Here is a 19,074-nt window from a genome sequence, read left to right on the forward strand (position 1 = left end):
TTGATCAGTGCTTGGTTGAACACCAGCAAGGATCCAATCGTGAGTAACGAGCAGAAGGCAGGCACGTTCTGGAAGCGCATAGAGGAGTATGTCAATGCTAGTCCTCTGCTCATTGGCTCCATTCCTAGGGAGTGGAGTCAATGTAAGCAGAGGTGGGGAAGGGTTAATGAGCAGGTATGCAAGTTTGTTGGAAGCCATGAAGCCGCGCTGAAGGAGCAAGCTAGTAGGCAAAATGAGAATGATGTCATGAAGGCTGCCCATGACATCTTCTTTAACGACTATCTTGTCAAGTTCAGTATGGAACATTGTTGGAGGGAGCTTAGGTTTGATCAAAAATGGAGATCACACTCATTCTCGAAAGATGGTGCAAAGGAGAAAAGGAAGGAACCGGCGGAGGAGGTTCCTGCGGACCAAGATGTTAGGCCTCCTGGCGTTAAGGCTAGCAAAGCAGCCAAACGCAAGAAGCACACGAATGAAGCAGCTTTTGATCAGATAGAGAGCATATTAGCTGCGAAAAATACTATATCCAAACAGAAAATCCTTGATCGCTTGCTAGCAAAAACTGAAGCTACACTTTCTCCACAAGAAGTGTCTCTTAAAAATAAACTCATTTCTGAAATGCTTTGATAGGGTCAGTTGGTTAATTGCATTTGATATGAATTTTTAAGTTAATTTTTTAGTTGGATAATGCTTGATATGAACTTGATTGCATTTGATATTTGCTGAATATGCTTTGGGTTGCAGGTTTGTAGGTCACGGGTTGCGGTAGGTGGATGTGTGCGTGTGGACGTGTTGTTAGTAGGTCTCGGCTTCTTTTGGTATCAGGTCACGGGTTCTCTGTTTGATTCACGGGTGAGTGTAGAATTTTGAATCTTTCTACACTTCTTTTAACTTCATCGGCTTTAATGGGTGTATGTACCCACAGGTTGTGTTTTGAACTCACGGGTGTATGTACCCACGGGTTCTATTTTGTACTCACGGGTGTATGTACCCGATCAACATGTAAAAATATGTCTCTTTATATAATCTATGTTTCTCACTTCTGTTTGTGCAACAACTCTTTCACTTCTCTATATATTAATTGTTGTTTCATCTCAACTATCACCACTCTAGCATTGATTCTTCACTCTTGCATTGATTCCTTTCAACTATCACCACCCTTTCATTCACTTCTCACCACGATTTTTCTCAACCATCACCACGATTCCTCGCAACTATCACCACAATTTTTCTCAACCATCACCACGATTCCTCGCAACTATCACCACAATTTTTCTCAACCATCACCACGATTCCTCGCAACTATCACCACAATTTTTCTCAACCATCACCACGATTCCTCGCAACTATCACCACAATTTTTCTCAACCATCACCACGATTCCTCGCAACTATCACCACAATTTTTCTCAACCATCACCACGATTCCTCGCAACTATCACCACAATTTTTCTCAACCATCACCACGATTCCTCGCAACTATCACCACAATTTTTCTCAACCATCACCACGATTCCTCGCAACTATCACCACAATTTTTCTCAACCATCACCACGATTCCTCGCAACTATTACCACGATTCTTCTCAACTATCACCACACCTTCATACACTCCTCAACCATCACCACTTGCATTGATTCTCCACACTTGCGTTGTTCCTTGCATTCAACCAAAAGAAATTAATTCTCAATCCGTAGAGGTTAGTAATGTTTTTATAAGTTATATTTTTATAAGTTTATAAAAAATTTAAGTAATGGAAATTTAAATTAATATTTTTAAATTTTTAAAAAATGATAAAAGACAACACTACATACCATATAGACAAGGAAAAAATGTTATGTTTTTATAAGTTATATTTTTATAAGTTTATAAAAAATTTAAGTAATGGAAATTTAAATTAATATTTTTAAATTTAAAAATAAATGATAAAAAACAACACAAAAAAACGATATAGACAAGGAAATAAATGTAATGTACTTATAAGATAGTTATATTTTTATTAGTTTTTTATAAATCCCTTTTGCCTTTTATAGGAAGTAAATTGCTTCAACAAAGTCTTCCTCATCAAGTGATGAAGTAGATGAGTATTTAGAAGAAATGGTCGACGAAGTTGTTGATAATTTCATCGACTCAGTAGTTGATGGTCAAGCTAACAACCCGAAGAGACGAGCTTATATCGAAAGAAATCGGGAACGCGGACACAATCAACTATTGACCGACTATTTCAACGAAAATCCCACATACCCATCGGAAATGTTTAGGCGGCGTTTTCGAATGAACAAGTCATTGTTCCTTCGCATTGTCGATCGCCTAAGTACTGAAGTGCCATACTTTCAGCAAAGAAAAAATGCTCATGGAAGGTTCGGGCTATCTGCACTTCAAAAGTGTACGGCAGCTATACGTATGCTGGCATACGGTCAATCGGGAGATACATATGACGAATATCTCCGACTTGGTGAAAGTACGGCACGTTTATGTTTGGAAAATTTCACTACTGGGATAATACAATTGTTTGGACAGGAGTATTTACGAAGACCTAATGAGGATGATCTTCAACGATTACTCGATATTGGAGAGGTACGGGGGTTCCCAGGGATGATTGGCAGCATCGACTATATGCACTGGGAGTGAAAAAACTGCCCAACGGCTTCGAAAGGTTAGTACACACGTGGTTCAGGAAAGCCGACAATTGTCTTAGAAGCTGTTGCATCACAAGATCTTTGGATATGGCACGCATTTTTCGGATTACCAGGTACCCTCAACGATATCAATGTTCTTGATCGGTCACCAGTTTTTGATGATATTTTACAAGGTCGAGCACCAAAAGTGAAGTTCAAGGTCAACAACCACACTTATCGTATGGCCTACTACCTTACTGACGGGATTTATCCAAATTGGTCAACATTTATCCAATCCATCCCACTCCCTCAAGGTCCTAAAGCAGAGCTATTTGCCGAACGTCAAGAATCCACCAGAAAAGATATCGAACGGACTTTTGGAGTATTGCAATCAAGGTTCGCAATAGTTAAAAATCCAGCTCTACTATGGGACAAGGAAAAGATATGATGGATTATGAGAAGTTGTGTCATATTGCACAATATGATAGTAGAGAACGAACGAGACGGATATACCCAAATTGATACATCTGAGTTCGAGTCAGGAGAGTCAAGCAGAAGTTCCAAGGTGAAAACGAGAACAATTTTTAATATAGGTAATATGTTAGGCGTTCGCAATGAAGTTCGGGATTCAGAGAAACATCATATTTTGAAAGCGGATTTAGTTGAAAATGTATAGAAAAAGTTTGGTAATGTAGATGAATAATCTTTCTATGTTCATTAATATTCTTAATGTATTTGAATATTCTTAATGTATTGAATAAAAAGTTTTCAAATATTTTTTTTTAAAAAATATTATTTTATTCCTATGAACCCCTTTTTCAGGTTCAGTAATGCAGATACACAAACGATAGAAGTTCATCACTATTCATGGTCCCATAAAAAAATATTAAAAAAATCCTATGAACCCCAAAAGGGGGTTCATTGATGCGGATGCTCTTATCTCACCAAATGTATGCTATGTGCTGACATAAATTTTTCGTATAACACTATTCATCACATCAAATATGTAATATATATATTTTATTGTCTTTGATTTAATAATATATTTTAATTATTATTATTAATTAGTTCAAATTTGTAACTAAACAAAAATATATTGTATAATTAGTATTTTTAAATTATTTTACATATCTAAATATTTTTATTTTATTTTCAAGTAAGATATTACTAAATGATGCTTTATATTTTTTTAAAAAAAATATTATAGAACTTTTTTATTTTATTTTTAATAATATAAATTTTTAGTTAGAATTTTAAAAAATATAGCAATCAATAATAAAAGCCGGATGAGGTTAAAATGCATATTAAATTTGAAGTAAACACCCAAAACAAAAAAATAAATATATTATTTTGTTATGTGCTTTTTATACTTAATAGTTAGTAACTTTTAATATCATATTTTATATAAAATAAATAAATAAAAAGTATAATACTGTTAAACTGAAAATGTAAATGTAAATAAATTTTATAAACATGAAATTACAAAAATTTAACAAACATAATATCTAAGTGTTGCAAAATAATTATTTATCAATTATAAATAATAAAAATATAAAAACTATTAAAGCTGAAAACATCAAAAAATGTATAATATTACTTTGGTGTAATATTTTGGTATCATGATTGGAGATAGCAAAAAAAAAATATGATATCAAAATACCAAATTTAGCGTAATTTCATCACTAAATTTGGTGTCGTGGCTGGAAATGCCCCAACACAACTAACTGCAATTGGAGGAAGTAAATGAAAAAGTCCGCCTTGGTTTTAAGGATAGATTTGATCAACCCAAATTTCTTGGTGCTTTGGGCGGCATTTTACAAAAAATTTGACCAACAGAAATCTAAAAAGAAGCATCACCTCAAGGCACAAGAGCTGATGAAGTGATGACCTTTTCATATCTATGGCTCTGCTCAAATGTACAATAGCCACACTGGCTACAGTGGTGAAGGCTAACCAAGACAAGACGGTTAAATAAGAGAGAAACAAACAATGGTGATTTAAAATCTAATCTTCTCTTCTCCTGCATTCAAGCTGATTTCTAAATTATTTCCCGCCACTAGCTGATACCTAAATGACTTCCCGCTTCTCGTGTGTTTTCCCAATTAAAATTTTATGAGTGAATAATAAAATAAAAAAGCTATGGCGGGTTTCACTTGACAAGAAAAAAGGCAAAAAAAAAAGAAAAGAAATGTTAGTCGCCGACGACAACAACTCAGTTCAGATTGTTGGGCTTCTTGACCAGACGCTTAATTCCATAGATGGCGTTTCCGTCCACGAGGCGACGGAGGCTCTGGATCGACTCTCTACGGAGCTCCCTCACTTCCCTTATCGCCTTCTCTCCATCGCTTCCGGTAACTTCTTCTTTCTGTCTTCGGTTTCTAACCAATTAATTAATCACTCGTTGCGTTGTCAAGAGTAGAATTTTGATTTCCTCGAATCGATGGAACAATTAGGGTTACCTTGTTTGACTTGCGACTTCACCAAATCCTTATTTGGTAGATCTATTTACGAGATGCAAACAATATCTCTATAAATATACCCGATCGAAGCAATATTGGCCTTTCCAGAATAATATTTGTGATTTGTTTTGCTTTATGTGGATATTACGTTTTACTATTTGCCAATTTTTTGGATCGAATAGAAACAAATTGAATCGAATTTATCAGATAAAATATGCCCAATGCTAGTTTCTCCAATATAATTGAATCCTTAAGCAATATGTTAATTCAGCTGATCCAAAAACGCATACTAGTCTCAACTGAGTCTTTTGGTTCTAGTCAGCTTTTTAAGTATCCACAGCAGTTAAATGTTTGCTAGTGCATGTTTTTTCTGATTGACAGGAGGTGAAAATCCGAGTCAGAGAGTTGCTGCTGCAACATATCTGAAGAATTTCACCAGAAGGAACACTGGGGCTGGTGGGATCATCTCAGAAGTCAGCAAGGAGTTTAAGGATCAGCTCCTTCGAGCTTTGCTTCATGCTGAGCCTGCACTTCTTAAAGTTTTACTTGAACTGGTTTGCGTTTTCAACTGGCTTGTCTTCGCCCAGCTGTTGATAATCTTGTTTTCGCTTCTTCTTCATTTGTGCACATTTTTATTTTTACTTTGTTTGTGGCCAGTTCCACATTGTTGTTGTGTCAGAGTTTGTGAAGAAAGATGCGTGGCCTGAACTTGTACTGGAGCTGCGTTCTGCTATCGAGAAGAGCAGTTTAATAAGCTGTTTAGACTCTAGCTGGAGTACTGTGAATGCTCTGATGGTGTTGCTCACTGTTGTAAAACCTTTTCAGGTATTTGTTGCATTCAGTTTAGTTTGAATTTTTTTAAAATAATATATTAACGAAGCCGCAGCTTTAAACTTGCATGTCCTATTCTCTCTCCCCATAAGCTCTCCTCTAGCTTATCTCGTTCTCCATCATATTATGGTTGGTTGTTCATTATTGTGGTTGTGAACTTTTGCTACTTCCGGCTGAATATTTTCTAGTGGTATACTAGTATTATAACCAATTCAAACAAATCTGAAAATGTTTATATTTGAAGTGGTAGTCTCGTAGTGTGAACCTGGTTCCAACGATCCTGGTGTTTTAAATAAACGTGGTATATTTCTGTGTGTTTGCTTTGCAGTACTTCTTGCAACCGAAACTTGTTAAGGAACCAGTGCCACAACAGCTGGAGAGTATCACCAATGAAATTCTTGTGCCATTGGTGTCAGTATTCCACCGTCTCGTTGACAAGGTTCTTCTTTTTCCCTCTGTGTTTTCTTGTTCTTCATCTGCTCACATCTTTATGTAAGATATATTTTCATTTTGGAGCTCAGTGAGCATTCATAATTTGTATGATTCTGAAGCAGGCTTTGACTACACATGAATGGGGTGAACTGGAAATGGAAAAGACACTCCACATCATTAGCAAATGCCTCTACTTTTCAGTAAGTCACATATTCAGTTTGTATTGCATGTCTGGGAGATTGAAAATTTTCATGGATTAAAACTTGTCATATCACCTTGTCATTGTTCATATCGTACTATCCACCGTGGTTGTTTTGTTAAGGGTAATTAGTATTGTAGGTGAAGTCCCATATGCCGTCTGCTTTGTCACCTCTGCTCGGTTCCTTCTGCCGAGATATGATCAGAATTCTGGACTCCTTGAGTTTTGACTGGAGCGTTACTCCTTCTGATGGATACTTGCTAAGGTTGAAAACTGGAAAGAGAAGTTTGCTCCTCTTTGGCACACTTGTCAGCAGACATAGAAAATACTCTGACAAGTAAGCAAACACCTTAAAAACCTCTTTAGCAATGCTTATGTCCCACGCCTTATATATCTTTATTATGCAGGTTGGTGCCGGAGATAGTAAAGTGCTCAATGAAGATTGTCAAACATAGCTCAAACATCAGTGTATGTACTAAAGCGTTTCAAGTCATTCTTACCAGAAATAACTTTTCGAGCTCTTCAAAATTTTGGGTTTTTGGTGCCTGACAAGTTTCCATCAAAATTTTTTACTACAAAAAATTGCTGCTTCTCACCCAAATGTTACTATTTTCTCAATCTAATGCTCTGAGTTTCTACTACCATGTGCAGAAGCTCGGAAGCCTTACTGAGAGAATCATATCACTTGCTTTTGATGTAATTTCACGCGTCATGGAAATTGGCCCTGTAAGTTGTTAGAATGTTTACTGCCAATCTTAATAAAGTTATCAAATGTCAATGACAGCAAATTTTTGGTACCTTGAAAACAGGGATGGAGATTACTTTCACCCCATTTCTCTCTTTTGTTGGACTCCGCAATTTTTCCAGCCCTGGCGCTGAATGAAAGGGTACACTTTCTGCAAGTTGTAATATGTGTTGCAAGCATTGCTTACTACCAGGGCTCTTAATTCAGAAACTTTACTCTTCTTTCGGGGATGTTTTACACATAGGACATATCTGAGTGGGAAGAAGATGCAGATGAATTCATAAGGAAGAACCTTCCTTCTGAACTAGTATGTCAACTTATCTTTCTCTCTACATGAATACTTTTATGTTTATGAATACTTTTATGTGTATGATTAGGAATAACATCACTGTGATTTGGCAGGAAGAAATTTCTGGGTGGAGGGAGGACTTGTTTACAGCCAGGAAAAGTGCTATGAACTTGCTTGGTGTTATTGCCATGTCAAAGGTGAAGAATTATGGTTAGTCAATAACCTATTTTCAGCTATTTGTTCATAGCTTCTTACAGAATTTGATGCCATTATCATAGGGACCACCAGTATCTACTACGAATAAAGCTTCCTCAGCTGCAAGTAAGCGGAAGAAAGGTGAAAAGAACAGAATAAATAACCAAAGACGTTCCATGGGAGATCTACTGGTGCTTCCATTTTTGTCAAAGTTTTCTGTGCCTTCAAAGAGCAACATACTGGATGCTAATACTTCAGCAGCGTGAGTTCCTATACATTTTCATGACTTCTTCGATATATGTTCTTCTAGTAGAAATTTAAGAGATCTCGTTTTGCAAGTTAGTGTTCCATGCCATGTTTCTCAAGCCCAAGATCAACATGTCGTAGATATTTGTTCAGTATATTGAAATATATTAATATTCTCTTATGTTCTGTGCTAGACTTCTCAGAATTTCCTCTTCCACTTTAATACTTTCCCTTTCACTTTGTGATTTAGCTAACTTTGTTGCTACTTTCGTCATGTCAGCTATTTTGGTGTTCTAATGGCATATGGTGGCCTGCAAGAGGTGAGAAATTTTGGTTCTCTTTGTTTTGAAGCTTTGCATTCGCAGATATTTTACAGAATTATGATGCTTCGCTTTTTACAGTTTATCCAAGAACAAAATCCTGAGTATGTGGCATCTTTAGTCCGTACCCGCGTGCTACCGATTTATTCTACATCTGATTGCTCACCTTACTTGGTTGCATCTGCGAATTGGGTACTTGGAGAGCTTGCGTCCTGCCTACCTGAGGTGTTAATTTTATTCTTTCTTTATATTTCTTTGGGTAAAATCATTTGCTGGAATCTAATATTCTTTGTATGCACTTTCTAAATTTTGCAACATGTCATTTATAGTGATCTCATAATTGATTAGTTGCTTTATGCTCTCAGGATATGAGTGTGGATGTTTTTTCGTCCCTGCTGAAGGCATTAGCAATGCCAGATCAGGAAGAGATCTCTTGTTACCCAGTGCGTGTTTCGGCTGCTGGGGGAATATGTTCACTACTCGAAGTAAGTCAGCACTTATATTAACAATTGTGTTCGTAGCTTAAGTGATGACTTGTCAAATCTAACTCAAAGAAAATGTTTGTTCAATTCAGAATGAGTACCCACCACCTGAATGGTTGCCGCTTCTTCAGATTATTATTGGTAGGATTGGCAAAGAGGACGAAGAAGATAGCATTTTGTTTCAGCTTCTAAAATCTGTGGTCGAGTCAGGAAGTCAAGATATCGCTATGCATATTCCGTACATTGTATCTTCTCTTGTTAGTAATATGCTGAATTTTATCGATCCTAGTGAAGATCAATGGTCTCAGGTATGTTTAATTCAATTCCTGTTTTCTTAACATTTTAGCTGAAAAATTTAAAGTTTTAAAACATAACGAAAGTACAGGAATGTATTTCTATTGATTTAAGTTAAATTACTGCAAAAGCTTACATCACATGCACATGAAATCCTGGACGCAAGCCCAGATATTTGTGGAATTCTTGTTGAATTTGGACTATTTTTTAGTGGATACAGCAAGTCACCGTTCAATTGTTTGTTTCTTATTTTTTTTCTCAAATAAGGCTACTGTGGGTGGCCTTGAGACACTAGCAGCAATGTCTCAGACTCATGAAATCTCTAAGCCTGAAACGGATGAGGAGGAAAATCAAGCCACTGAAACATGGCTAACCGGTCAAGGTACCATCAGCAAAGCTTTGTCAGCACTTTTACAGCACGCATGGCTGGTAGTTGAATTCTTTCTTACTCTTAATATCTTTATATATCTTCAAACACCACTGCTTTTTTGTACATGGAATTGTAGAAACTAAAACCAAGCATGTGCGCCTGAATGGAACAATGGATTCCTGTTCTAATTCGCACTACTGCTCTGTCTTTTATCTTTGCATTGTTCAGGCAACAGATGTGCCTCCTACTTCTTGCATAGACCATTTCTCGAAGATGTTGTGGTTCATTGCGCTTGCTTCTACTAATTGCAATGTAGCTGTGGAGCTCAGATTAGCTGATTTACTCGTAGTTTGGGCTGATCTTCTTGCTAGCTGGAATGGCTGGGAAGAGTCGGAGGATTTGTCCGTTTTTGACTGCATAGAAGAAGTTGTGAGTATAAGCACCAAATATGACTTTAGAAGTTTCCTTTACAGAGATATGCCTTCCCCGCCAGCCATGCCAGTCCGTCCACGATCTGTTGTTGAATCCATTGGTTCGTTTGTCAGTAAAGCCATACTTGAGTATCCGTCTGCCACAAGGAGGGCTTGTTCTTGTGTCCACACGTTATTACATGTACCAGACTACTCGTCTGACATCGAAGGGGTAAGGAAATCATTGGCGGTGGTCTTCAGTGAAGCAGCCTTTTCTCATTTCCTACAGTTGCGTGAGAAACCTTGTTCGTTGTGGAGGCCTCTTTTGCTGGCGATATCATCTTGCTATATCTCCCATCCTGACGTTGTGGAATGCGTTTTAGAGAAAGTGGTTTCTGGAGGTTTCGAGTTATGGGTATCCTCATTGGCGTTTTCATATTCGCTTACGCTTGATGCCAGTCCTCCATCAATAGCGTCCGAAGTAAAACTATATGGTGAGTTGAAGATAATCTTTCGTTTATATGTTTGATGATTCAGAAGTAACAAACTTAGGCTTTAAGCAACTGGTGAACATGATCTTTAAAGGTTTTGGTTGTATATAGTTGCTATTAGTCATAAATGCATGGGCATAGACTAAAAGACTGCTTTTTTCCAGTGTTGACGTTAGTAAAGGTGATTGAGCTGCTTTTAGATGTAAGGCAAGGGAATGCAACTGATGATTTGGTAAGGAAGTGCTTTGTTTCATTGATGGAGGCTTCTCGGAGACTAGAGGAAATAGCTGAAGAAACAGACGATGATGAAGATGATGGAGAACCTGAAGAAGAAGAAGAGGAAGAATCTGATGAAAATGATTCAAATGACGAGGTTTGATTTGATTGCTAGTACTCTGTTACATTAAAAAATAAAGCCTCAGATGAGGAAACAATTTGCTGTTTTCAAGAAACAACATTGGTCTTCTAGTGACTTGTTTCTTTTTTTCCAAATAAGCTGATCCATGTTTGTGTATCTGAACAGGATTCTGAGAGTGATGATGAATGTGAAGAAACAGAGGAAGAATTTCTAGAGAGGTATGCTAAAGCTGCAGCAGAATTGGAAGATAGTGAAGTTATTGAAGAAGCAGATGAAGAAGATGATGAGCGTGAGATTGATTTGGGTAAGCTGCTCTTCAAAACAAGATAAGAAACAACCACCTACGAGATTTCTAAATTTTTTTTTGATGTACTGATTTTGCAGGTCATCTGAATGAAATCGATACGCAGAAACTGGTTTTATCGTTAATGGAGAGGCATCACCAGAAAGTTGTAAAACTCGTACCCTCTGAAGTGATCTCGACCTTTCTAAATGCCTTTCCTGCATATACCGGTTTCTTCACTTGAGTGACACTGAACATTAAACTGCACTTTTCTCTCTTGTCCAAGTGTGTTGATGTGGTTTTGTGTTTTGTGATCTCTGAACCAACGTTTAAAAGTCATTAAATTAAATACAGTACGAGTTTCGTTTATACGTGTGTCCATAACTCAAAATAGGTGACCTAACGGCCGAGCCTAATTCTCGAAGACCGCCTTTGAATTCTAATAGAAAAATCCACATTTCATTAATTTGTATTCTGGGTTACTTATACATAAACATGGAGTATATTCTGATTAAATTGTTTGTGTTTACTGGAGTCGGTACTTATAATTAAGAGAAATTCCCTATAATTAAAGTAGGAATTATTTTTTTTTATCAAAAGTGAAAAGTCTAAAAAGTTTAAACGCCAAACATAAGTAGATGAGTTAGACTGTTAGTTACTAACGGCTAGCATATAAAGTGTAGATATATTTAAAAATACTTTAATAGTTTTCTTTTAGTTATAAACTGCATCAATTATGACAAGAATTACAAATACTGTGAATTAAAAACGCTAGAGAAATTATGTGAATCCTAAACTAGTAGTCTAGTCGGTATGAGTCCCGTTTCAAGTCATGGAGAGCCCAAACGAAGAGAGACCAACACCCAATTAGTATCCCAACAACGATGAAAGGAAGATTCATATTATTTGACATGCCCATGAAAGCAACAAGCAAAGTAAACCCGTAAATATGAGCGAGTGCAGTAAAAACATTATAGTAGATGAAGACAACACCGTTAATATGAATATCAATGTGGCTTTTATTCTTTTTTGGTCGTAATCAGAAGAAGCTTTGGAACCATATGTTTGTACAAGTTGAAAGAATAGCAAACTGAAAGCAATAATGAGTAGGAAATGTATGACTATCCAGTAGACCAATCCCGAGGTCACCCTGTCATTTAAAAACAGAACAAAAATTGCTTCTGCAGTATGTATTGTTCAGTGATGATAATATCGTTTGAAAAAAAGAGACACACTCACATGATGGTTAATCTACATATGCGTGTCCACATGTCTTCAAGGTTTCCTTAATCTACAAAAGCAATGTTTACAAGCATATGTTAGTAATATATTACATGTTTTCAGATTAGAACAATACCTTAATGTATAAGCCTCTACTTCTAATTAAATCTCATCGGCCATATAGTCGGCATTCAACACCTAGATGTGATATGGCTAAACAATATACCCACATGTGGTCGTTTGAGGAGCAAACTGGATTGATGAGAATGAGTAAAGAAGATTTGACATATAGGTTAAATGAAAGAAATCATCAGAAAATGGTAAAAATGTGGTCAAAATTTTCTGATCATTTTTTACTATATTTTTTTGGTTTAAAAGTTCTAACCATTTCCTGACCAGTTTTTTTATTCATCATGACGTGGTTAAAATAAGGTCATAATTATTTTTTGACCATTTATGTTGTTAAAAATATGGTCAAAATTTAATTTATTTTCTGATCGTCTTTTTGACTATATGTTCTGGTTAAAAAAATTCTAATTATTTCCTGCCATTTTTCTAAATCATAATAAAATAGTCAGAATAAGGTTATAATTTTTTTGGTCGAAAATGTGGTCAAGATATGTTTTTTGTAGTGACACACATTGGTTTCATATCAAAGACGAGATAGCATCTAACATGTTTCAAACATTACGCATATTCATCTAATTCTACCGATTTTGTAGACAAAAATATTTTTTTAAATCTTCGATTAGTTCCTTCGAGACTAGACCCACATCAAAGACGAGATAGCATCTAACATATTTTAAACACTTGATTTATCTATAAACACCTAATTGAGTTTTAAAAAAAGTTAAACTATAAAAAACCGATTATAATATAGAGATATCTACAAATATAGGCAAAATGTTCAGAACTTGCCGGAAAAAATTTGACGGCAGCAACAATAACAACGAAACGACTGATGAGTCCTTGCTAAATCTTAATATATTTTTAACGTTGGTCTCTAAACTGCACGTCTAAGAAGATGATATGCACCAAACACACATATATACAGCCATAAATTAATCTCCATTACTCATTATAAAAGGGAAATTATAAACTTATGAAAATGAAACAAGTACAGAAATTTAGTGAATGCTGAGTAATATAATCGCCTTTTGTCGTAAAAAAAAATTAGTGAATGCAAATACACATCAATTCATTATAACTTTATTGGAAATGAATAAAAATGAAATATGGATATATCTACAAAATCTACAAACTTTGTATTAAGTAGAATTAGATTATTTTCTGTTCAAAAAAAAAGAATTAGGTTATTTAATTTATTTAGCCATTTTGTTATCATAAAAATATAATATTATTGTAAATGCTCAATATAGTTTACTGACGAATTTATATAACATAATTTTTGAATCTATTTTAAAAATTCCATATTCAAATAAAATTTAATGATGGTTACATATAAATATTACATAGGAGTTCTATAGTTAAATATCTTCATTATAAAATGCAACTTACTGAGAGAAATTTATTGGTTGTCAGTTCACTAGAATTTATAGTATCTCTTATATTTTAAAAGAGAATTATTACAGTTTGTCTTGTGTCATCACCACAACTTTTAGAATCTGGAGAAATATAGGTTGGTTCATCTAAATATATAATAAGAATTTTATTAAACTAATCATAAATTAATTATTAATGTAATTCATTCTTTTCTTAAATAAAATTACGGAATTGTTTAATATGGCTAAAGTATATATGATAATTAATTATTTTGAATATTTTATAATAAATATTTTATAAAAATTATTATATACTCTATCATTTTTTCTTAATTTTAACTTATTAAATAAATCAAACAACCACATTAGCCACATAATAAAAATTTAGATTTTTTCATATATGTTATATTTTAAATTTTAAAAAATTACTATAAATTACTAAAACTGTTAAAAGTCTCACATTAAAAAATTTGTGATTCATATTTTAAAATTTTTGTTATGAAAAAATACAAATGATTGCAAAATCATATAAGTAAGAAGTTTTATTTAATAAATATTAAAATTAATATATATATATATATATATATATATATATGTATGTATACATGTATATATGTAATATATTTTAAATTAAACTATATACCACATACAAATACATAAATATTTTAATTTTAAAATTTACTTTGAACAATTTTTTTGATAAAAGCTTTGAAAAAATATTGAAAACTTAATATTTAAATTTAAACTTTGCACTGAATTTTTTTAAAAATTATTAATTACTATAACTATTAAATATCTCACAATGAAAATTTTGTTATCACTAATTTAAAGTTTTTGTTATTAAAATATACAAATGATAAAAAATATGAGTAGAAAACATTATCTAATAGATATCAATATTAAAAATATACTATATCTATATTAATATCATCTAAATTTAATTATATACCATATAAATAGACAAGAGTTTGTTTGGTGATACTGACACTGTTTATACACTGGATTTTTATTATCTAAAACAGTAATATAATCAAAATCCTTAAACTCTTAATGATCTGGACCGTTCGTTTTCGTCACGCGCTCGATCGTTCGCTCAGACATTCATTAAAAGTGAATCAGTAAAGAACTTTTCCAGATTTTCACAATAGCCGGCAGTGAAGTCCACGCGCTGCGATACAGTGCGATTAGTTCTTAGGCTTTTCCCTCCGCCGGACCACCGCAACAGGCATGCACCTTCCTGATCAAGTACGGTTACATCCTTACTCACTCTTCACTCTTTACATAATCTCCCCTTTGAACGCAATCGCTAGATTATTTTGTAGTGAAATTGAATTGAACTCGTGGACGCAAATCTTCTCTTAGTTCGAGGATTTCTACTTTTAAGGGGATGCAAGATGTTTAGATTCTTATCAAATGATGATTCATACATTCTTTGCTGTTTATGGTAGAATCATCAATTAGAGCTTTTTCCATTTATTATATATCTTTTTTTTTTTCTTCATATGTAATTTTGGGTGCATTTTAATACAATCCATGATGGTGATACTGACACTGTTTCTACGGTATGTGCAGGCTTTCATGTGATATTGCTGCTGTGGAGTTTGTGGATCTTTCTCTAAATGGTATATGATTTGACAACTTTGGAATGTATCTTTGGGAATATGTATCACTTTTTCATAAGTTTTGGGAACCTTTCAGGGTAATTTTCGTAGAGGAGAAGGAGGTGGAGGTTCCTCTGGTCATGACAGGAATGAACATATGGTGTTCCCAAAACCAGAGACCATAGATTTCGACTTGCCCTGCGACACTTCTTATCCTCAGCAGTTTGGTGTATGTTTAACGTTTCTATGCCATCCTGAATCCTTAAAGCATCCCTTGTAGCGGTTCGGGAAGGTTTTTATTGTTTCCATACTTGATGTGCAGGACAATGCTGCTAGTTCTTCTGGAAGTAATGTGAAGTCATTGCTGATTGAGATGGGTTTTTGCCCTACTCTTGTTCAGAAAGCTATTGATGAAAATGGTACTAAGAAAAATCCTACAACAATTTTTTTTTTTTTTTTTATCGTATGAAGGCTAATAGTTAATACTACTGACGTTTACTTTCTAACCAGGTGAAGATGATCTTGAGTTGTTATTAGAGATTCTCACTAAGAGTTCTGTAACTGAACATCCTGAACCCAGCTTTCATGGACTAATGGAACCCAAACCGGTAAATTGTCTAACGTGTGATGTCATGTCTTGTATTTAATTCAGATTTATTTCTTAATAGTCTCTCTTTTCTTTGATAGGAGCCTGATACTGAATATGAAGCCGATGGCAAAAGGATGGCGTTACTAGGAATGAAGTTCCCGGAAAATCTAGTTGATTTTGCACTAGACAGACTTGGTAATATATCCACAATGCCAAGTTTCTTACTATTGCAAGAAAACCATTGTGTGTTCTTAAAGATTACATGTGTGAGAGATTGGAACTTTTCATTGTATGACATGTTGAACAGTGATTACATGTGTGAGAGATTGGAACTTTTCATTGTATGACATGTTGAACAGTGATTACATGTGTGAGAGATTGGAACTTTTCATTGTATGACATGTTGAACAGGCAAAAAAACAGAAACATATATGGAACTGTTTTAAAATAATATTAAGGGTGAAAGCCAATTCCTTTCTTCATGATTTTCTTTTCTGTGTGATAGGTAAAGACGCTCAAATTGATGTGATGGTGGACTTCATTGTTGCTGCTCAACTAGCAGAAAAGTTTGCAGAAGAGTCTGATGAATCGCTTGATGACACTGAAATCAATGAAGACGATGAAGATGTCATTCCAGTTGCTTCCAGAGGACCTGAGGTCTGTAATGTCTTTGAAATTAGTTGTTGAATTTTCTTGCTAATTCTTTCTTCTATACTTTAACTTGTTTCTTATATCTATCTTCCTTTCTTTTAGGCTCATTTTGCATATTCTTATGTGCTTATGTCCGTCATTACTACCTTCTAACCTATGTTTTATATTTTATATAGGTTCCCAATGAAGTATTGTTTGAAACAATGGACAAAACTTTGCATCTACTGGAAATGGGATTCTCTAACCATGAAATCTCAATAGCAATTGAGAAGATAGGTCTGTAACTTATTCTCTTTACTTGTTCATCCAATGTTAGGAATTATCATAATAATCAAAGGGAGTAATGAAAAAGCTAAAATTTATGTTGTATCCACCCATATTATACTTAAATCTATTTGCACCTCTTCAGGTACGGAAGGTCAAATTTCTGACCTCGCTGAGACAATTGTTACTGGTGAAGCTCCTGGTCTCATTCCTAATGACCTTGAAGAAATAGAAAAAGTGCGTACTTTCAATGTTTTTAAACTGAATGTTTGTGTATCTCTGTTGAATCACATTATAAAAAACCATCTCATTCTCTTCTCTCACGCAATGATATTTGGTCTGACTGTAGAAAGTTTCAGCGGCTCCTGCAGCTACATGTCTTTCAAAGAGTTGGAGATTTCTTGGTGTTGGTGCAGAGAAAGTAGACAGTGGTAGAGGTTCCTCAAGTGGCACTGCTGATATAAAACCAGATCCTAGTACTGACCCTCTTCCTTTCTCCACCACTGCCAATGTGGGAGAGACCTCAAGGGGTAAAAGACTAAAAGATGAAGATGACAATGCCTTTCTAGACGAATTTTCTGACTTCGATGACAGAGGCAAAAGGCCAAGACCCGAATATATGGAAACCCCTTGGATGCAAGATGATAAAGATAACACATATGGATTCTCAAGGGCAATGCAGCCACGTTTATCCCAAACGCTTAGCCCCGATGTAGCAACACGACCTTATTTCTTCTACGGAAACCTAAGTGAAATCTCTCCAAGGTGGTGTTCTAAGATCTCGGGTTACTTGTTCGGAATCCACCCTGAGCATGTAGATACTCGGTTGTGTTCAGCTCTCCGCAGGACAGAAGGGTACGTGCACAATCTTCCCGTTGAAAACAGGTTCAACATCCTCCCAACGCCAAGGTTAACTGTACAAGACGCAATGCCACACATGAAGAGCTGGTGGCCACAATGGGATGTGAGAAAGCATCTGAGTAGCGTTGCATGTTCTGATTTAGATTATGCAACTACTCTTTGTGAAAGACTTGGACGTCGTCTAGCTGAATGCAAGGGAAAGCCATCTCAGCAAGACCAGACTATAATACTCCGACACTGTCACACCTCTAATCTTATCTGGATTGCTCCCAACATCCTCTCACCTGTAGAGCCTGAGCATCTAGAGTGCATCATGGGATACCCAACAAACCACACCAAGATCGGTGGTGCGAGATATGCTGAGAGGTTGAAGCTGTTTGAGTTCTGTTTCCAGACAGACACATTGGGTTACCATCTCTCTGTGCTCAAGTCCTTGTTTCCTGAAGGGTTAACAGTTTTATCGCTCTTTAGCGGGATCGGTGGTGCGGAGATCACGTTAAACCGCCTTGGAATCCATCTCAAAAACGTGGTCTCTGTTGAGCACTGTGGACTGAGCCGTAACATACTGAAACGATGGTGGCAGAGTTCAGGACAAACCGGAGAGCTTGTGCAGATCGAAGCGATTAGGAGCTTAAGTACAAATAAGCTTGAGGCTTTGGTGGAGAGATTCGGTGGGTTCGACTTTGTCATTTGTCAGAACCCACCAATACCACCTGATCTGTCGAAAGAAACCGGGAGTAACGAAGCTCGTGATTTTGATTACTCTTTGTTTAATGAGTTTGTTCGAGTCACAAAACGTGTCATACATGTCATGGCGTCAAGCTGAGCAAGTGCCTTTACGTCCTCGGCAACATGGAGGGTTTGAGACTTGTCTCATCGCAAAGTTAGTAGTATCCATGGTTTTGTATCATCTAGACAAGTGTGTTTTGAAACTGACGCTTTTGTTGCGTCCCCTCTGTATGTTGCATAATCCGACCGCGGACTTTTTGTCTTTTTTTCTTCGTCCTGCTGTGCTATTTCTTGGAATGGTAATCAAGAAACCGAATGTTGTTGTATCTTATTTTTTAGTTATGTATCATATTAAGCGCCTTTGTGTGAGCTCTATATTTGTTTTGTTGGCTCAATGTTGGTTGTATTCATCCTCAGATATTATATTAGCACTTTTCTCCTCAATCATTGAAGCTAACTAGCACCATTATAAGCCTTACAATGAACCAGAGAGAGTATAACGAGGAGAGTCAGCAGTTGAACCTTGCGCCTTGCTAGCTTTTCTGACGCAAAGCAACATGTGACTGATAAGTCCCAGAGCAGGCGAGCAGCAGTGTCAAATACCAACATCAAACATTTTATAGTGATTCCAAACT

General features: G+C 35.6%; 3 protein-coding genes across 4 annotated transcripts in view; all 3 read left to right on the forward strand.

Annotated features, from left to right (window-relative positions):
- LOC106292237 (glutathione S-transferase T3-like) overlaps positions 1–937 on the forward strand; it is a 1,605-nt gene extending 668 nt beyond the window's left edge. Inside the window, exons 2-4 of the mRNA XM_013727842.1 lie at positions 9–588; positions 745–852; positions 926–937. Of these exons, the coding sequence (XP_013583296.1) occupies positions 9–588; positions 745–852; positions 926–937 (700 nt within the window). The remainder of the gene's footprint in view (positions 1–8; positions 589–744; positions 853–925) is intronic.
- A 3,808-nt stretch (positions 938–4,745) lies between these two features.
- Positions 4,746–11,398, forward strand: LOC106294670 (importin beta-like SAD2 homolog). 2 transcript variants are annotated; one of them, XM_013730282.1, is made up of 21 exons: positions 4,746–4,968; positions 5,458–5,630; positions 5,734–5,901; positions 6,236–6,346; positions 6,462–6,539; positions 6,679–6,875; positions 6,946–7,006; positions 7,190–7,264; positions 7,348–7,425; positions 7,528–7,590; positions 7,686–7,769; positions 7,851–8,029; positions 8,294–8,333; positions 8,415–8,558; positions 8,699–8,818; positions 8,908–9,123; positions 9,377–9,538; positions 9,708–10,383; positions 10,545–10,753; positions 10,904–11,042; positions 11,123–11,398. In XM_013730282.1, the coding sequence occupies exons 1-21, from the start codon at positions 4,806–4,808 to the stop codon at positions 11,263–11,265; spliced, it is 3,279 nt and encodes a 1,092-aa protein (XP_013585736.1). In that variant the 5' UTR covers positions 4,746–4,805; the 3' UTR covers positions 11,266–11,398. The 2 variants fall into 2 exon arrangements, with proteins under 2 accessions (XP_013585736.1, XP_013585737.1); XM_013730283.1 differs by having other exon boundaries at positions 7,193–7,264.
- Positions 11,399–14,877: 3,479 nt separating this feature from the next.
- On the forward strand, positions 14,878–18,814 carry LOC106294671. The gene is made up of 10 exons (XM_013730284.1): positions 14,878–14,989; positions 15,317–15,366; positions 15,443–15,574; positions 15,668–15,764; positions 15,856–15,953; positions 16,033–16,129; positions 16,440–16,591; positions 16,762–16,861; positions 16,995–17,086; positions 17,199–18,814. Exons 2-10 carry the CDS (start codon positions 15,364–15,366, stop codon positions 18,534–18,536), a joined length of 2,109 nt encoding a protein of 702 aa, XP_013585738.1. The 5' UTR covers positions 14,878–14,989; positions 15,317–15,363; the 3' UTR covers positions 18,537–18,814.
- The last annotated feature ends 260 nt before the right edge of the window (positions 18,815–19,074 follow it).

Source organism: Brassica oleracea, chromosome C5 (assembly GCF_000695525.1).
Source record: "Brassica oleracea var. oleracea cultivar TO1000 chromosome C5, BOL, whole genome shotgun sequence".
Taxonomy (NCBI): domain Eukaryota; kingdom Viridiplantae; phylum Streptophyta; class Magnoliopsida; order Brassicales; family Brassicaceae; genus Brassica; species Brassica oleracea.

Coding starts and splice junctions, on each gene's coding strand:
- LOC106294670 (XM_013730282.1), top strand. CDS start 4,806: ATGTTAGTCGCCGACGACAACAACTCAGTTCAGATTGTTGGGCTTCTT. Junction 6,347..6,461: donor TCCACCGTCTCGTTGACAAG/GTTCTTCTTTTT, acceptor ATTCTGAAGCAG/GCTTTGACTACACATGAATG. Junction 7,426..7,527: donor CCCTGGCGCTGAATGAAAGG/GTACACTTTCTG, acceptor TTTTACACATAG/GACATATCTGAGTGGGAAGA.
- LOC106294671 (XM_013730284.1), top strand. Junction 16,130..16,439: donor TTTTGCACTAGACAGACTTG/GTAATATATCCA, acceptor TCTGTGTGATAG/GTAAAGACGCTCAAATTGAT. Junction 16,862..16,994: donor AATAGCAATTGAGAAGATAG/GTCTGTAACTTA, acceptor GCACCTCTTCAG/GTACGGAAGGTCAAATTTCT.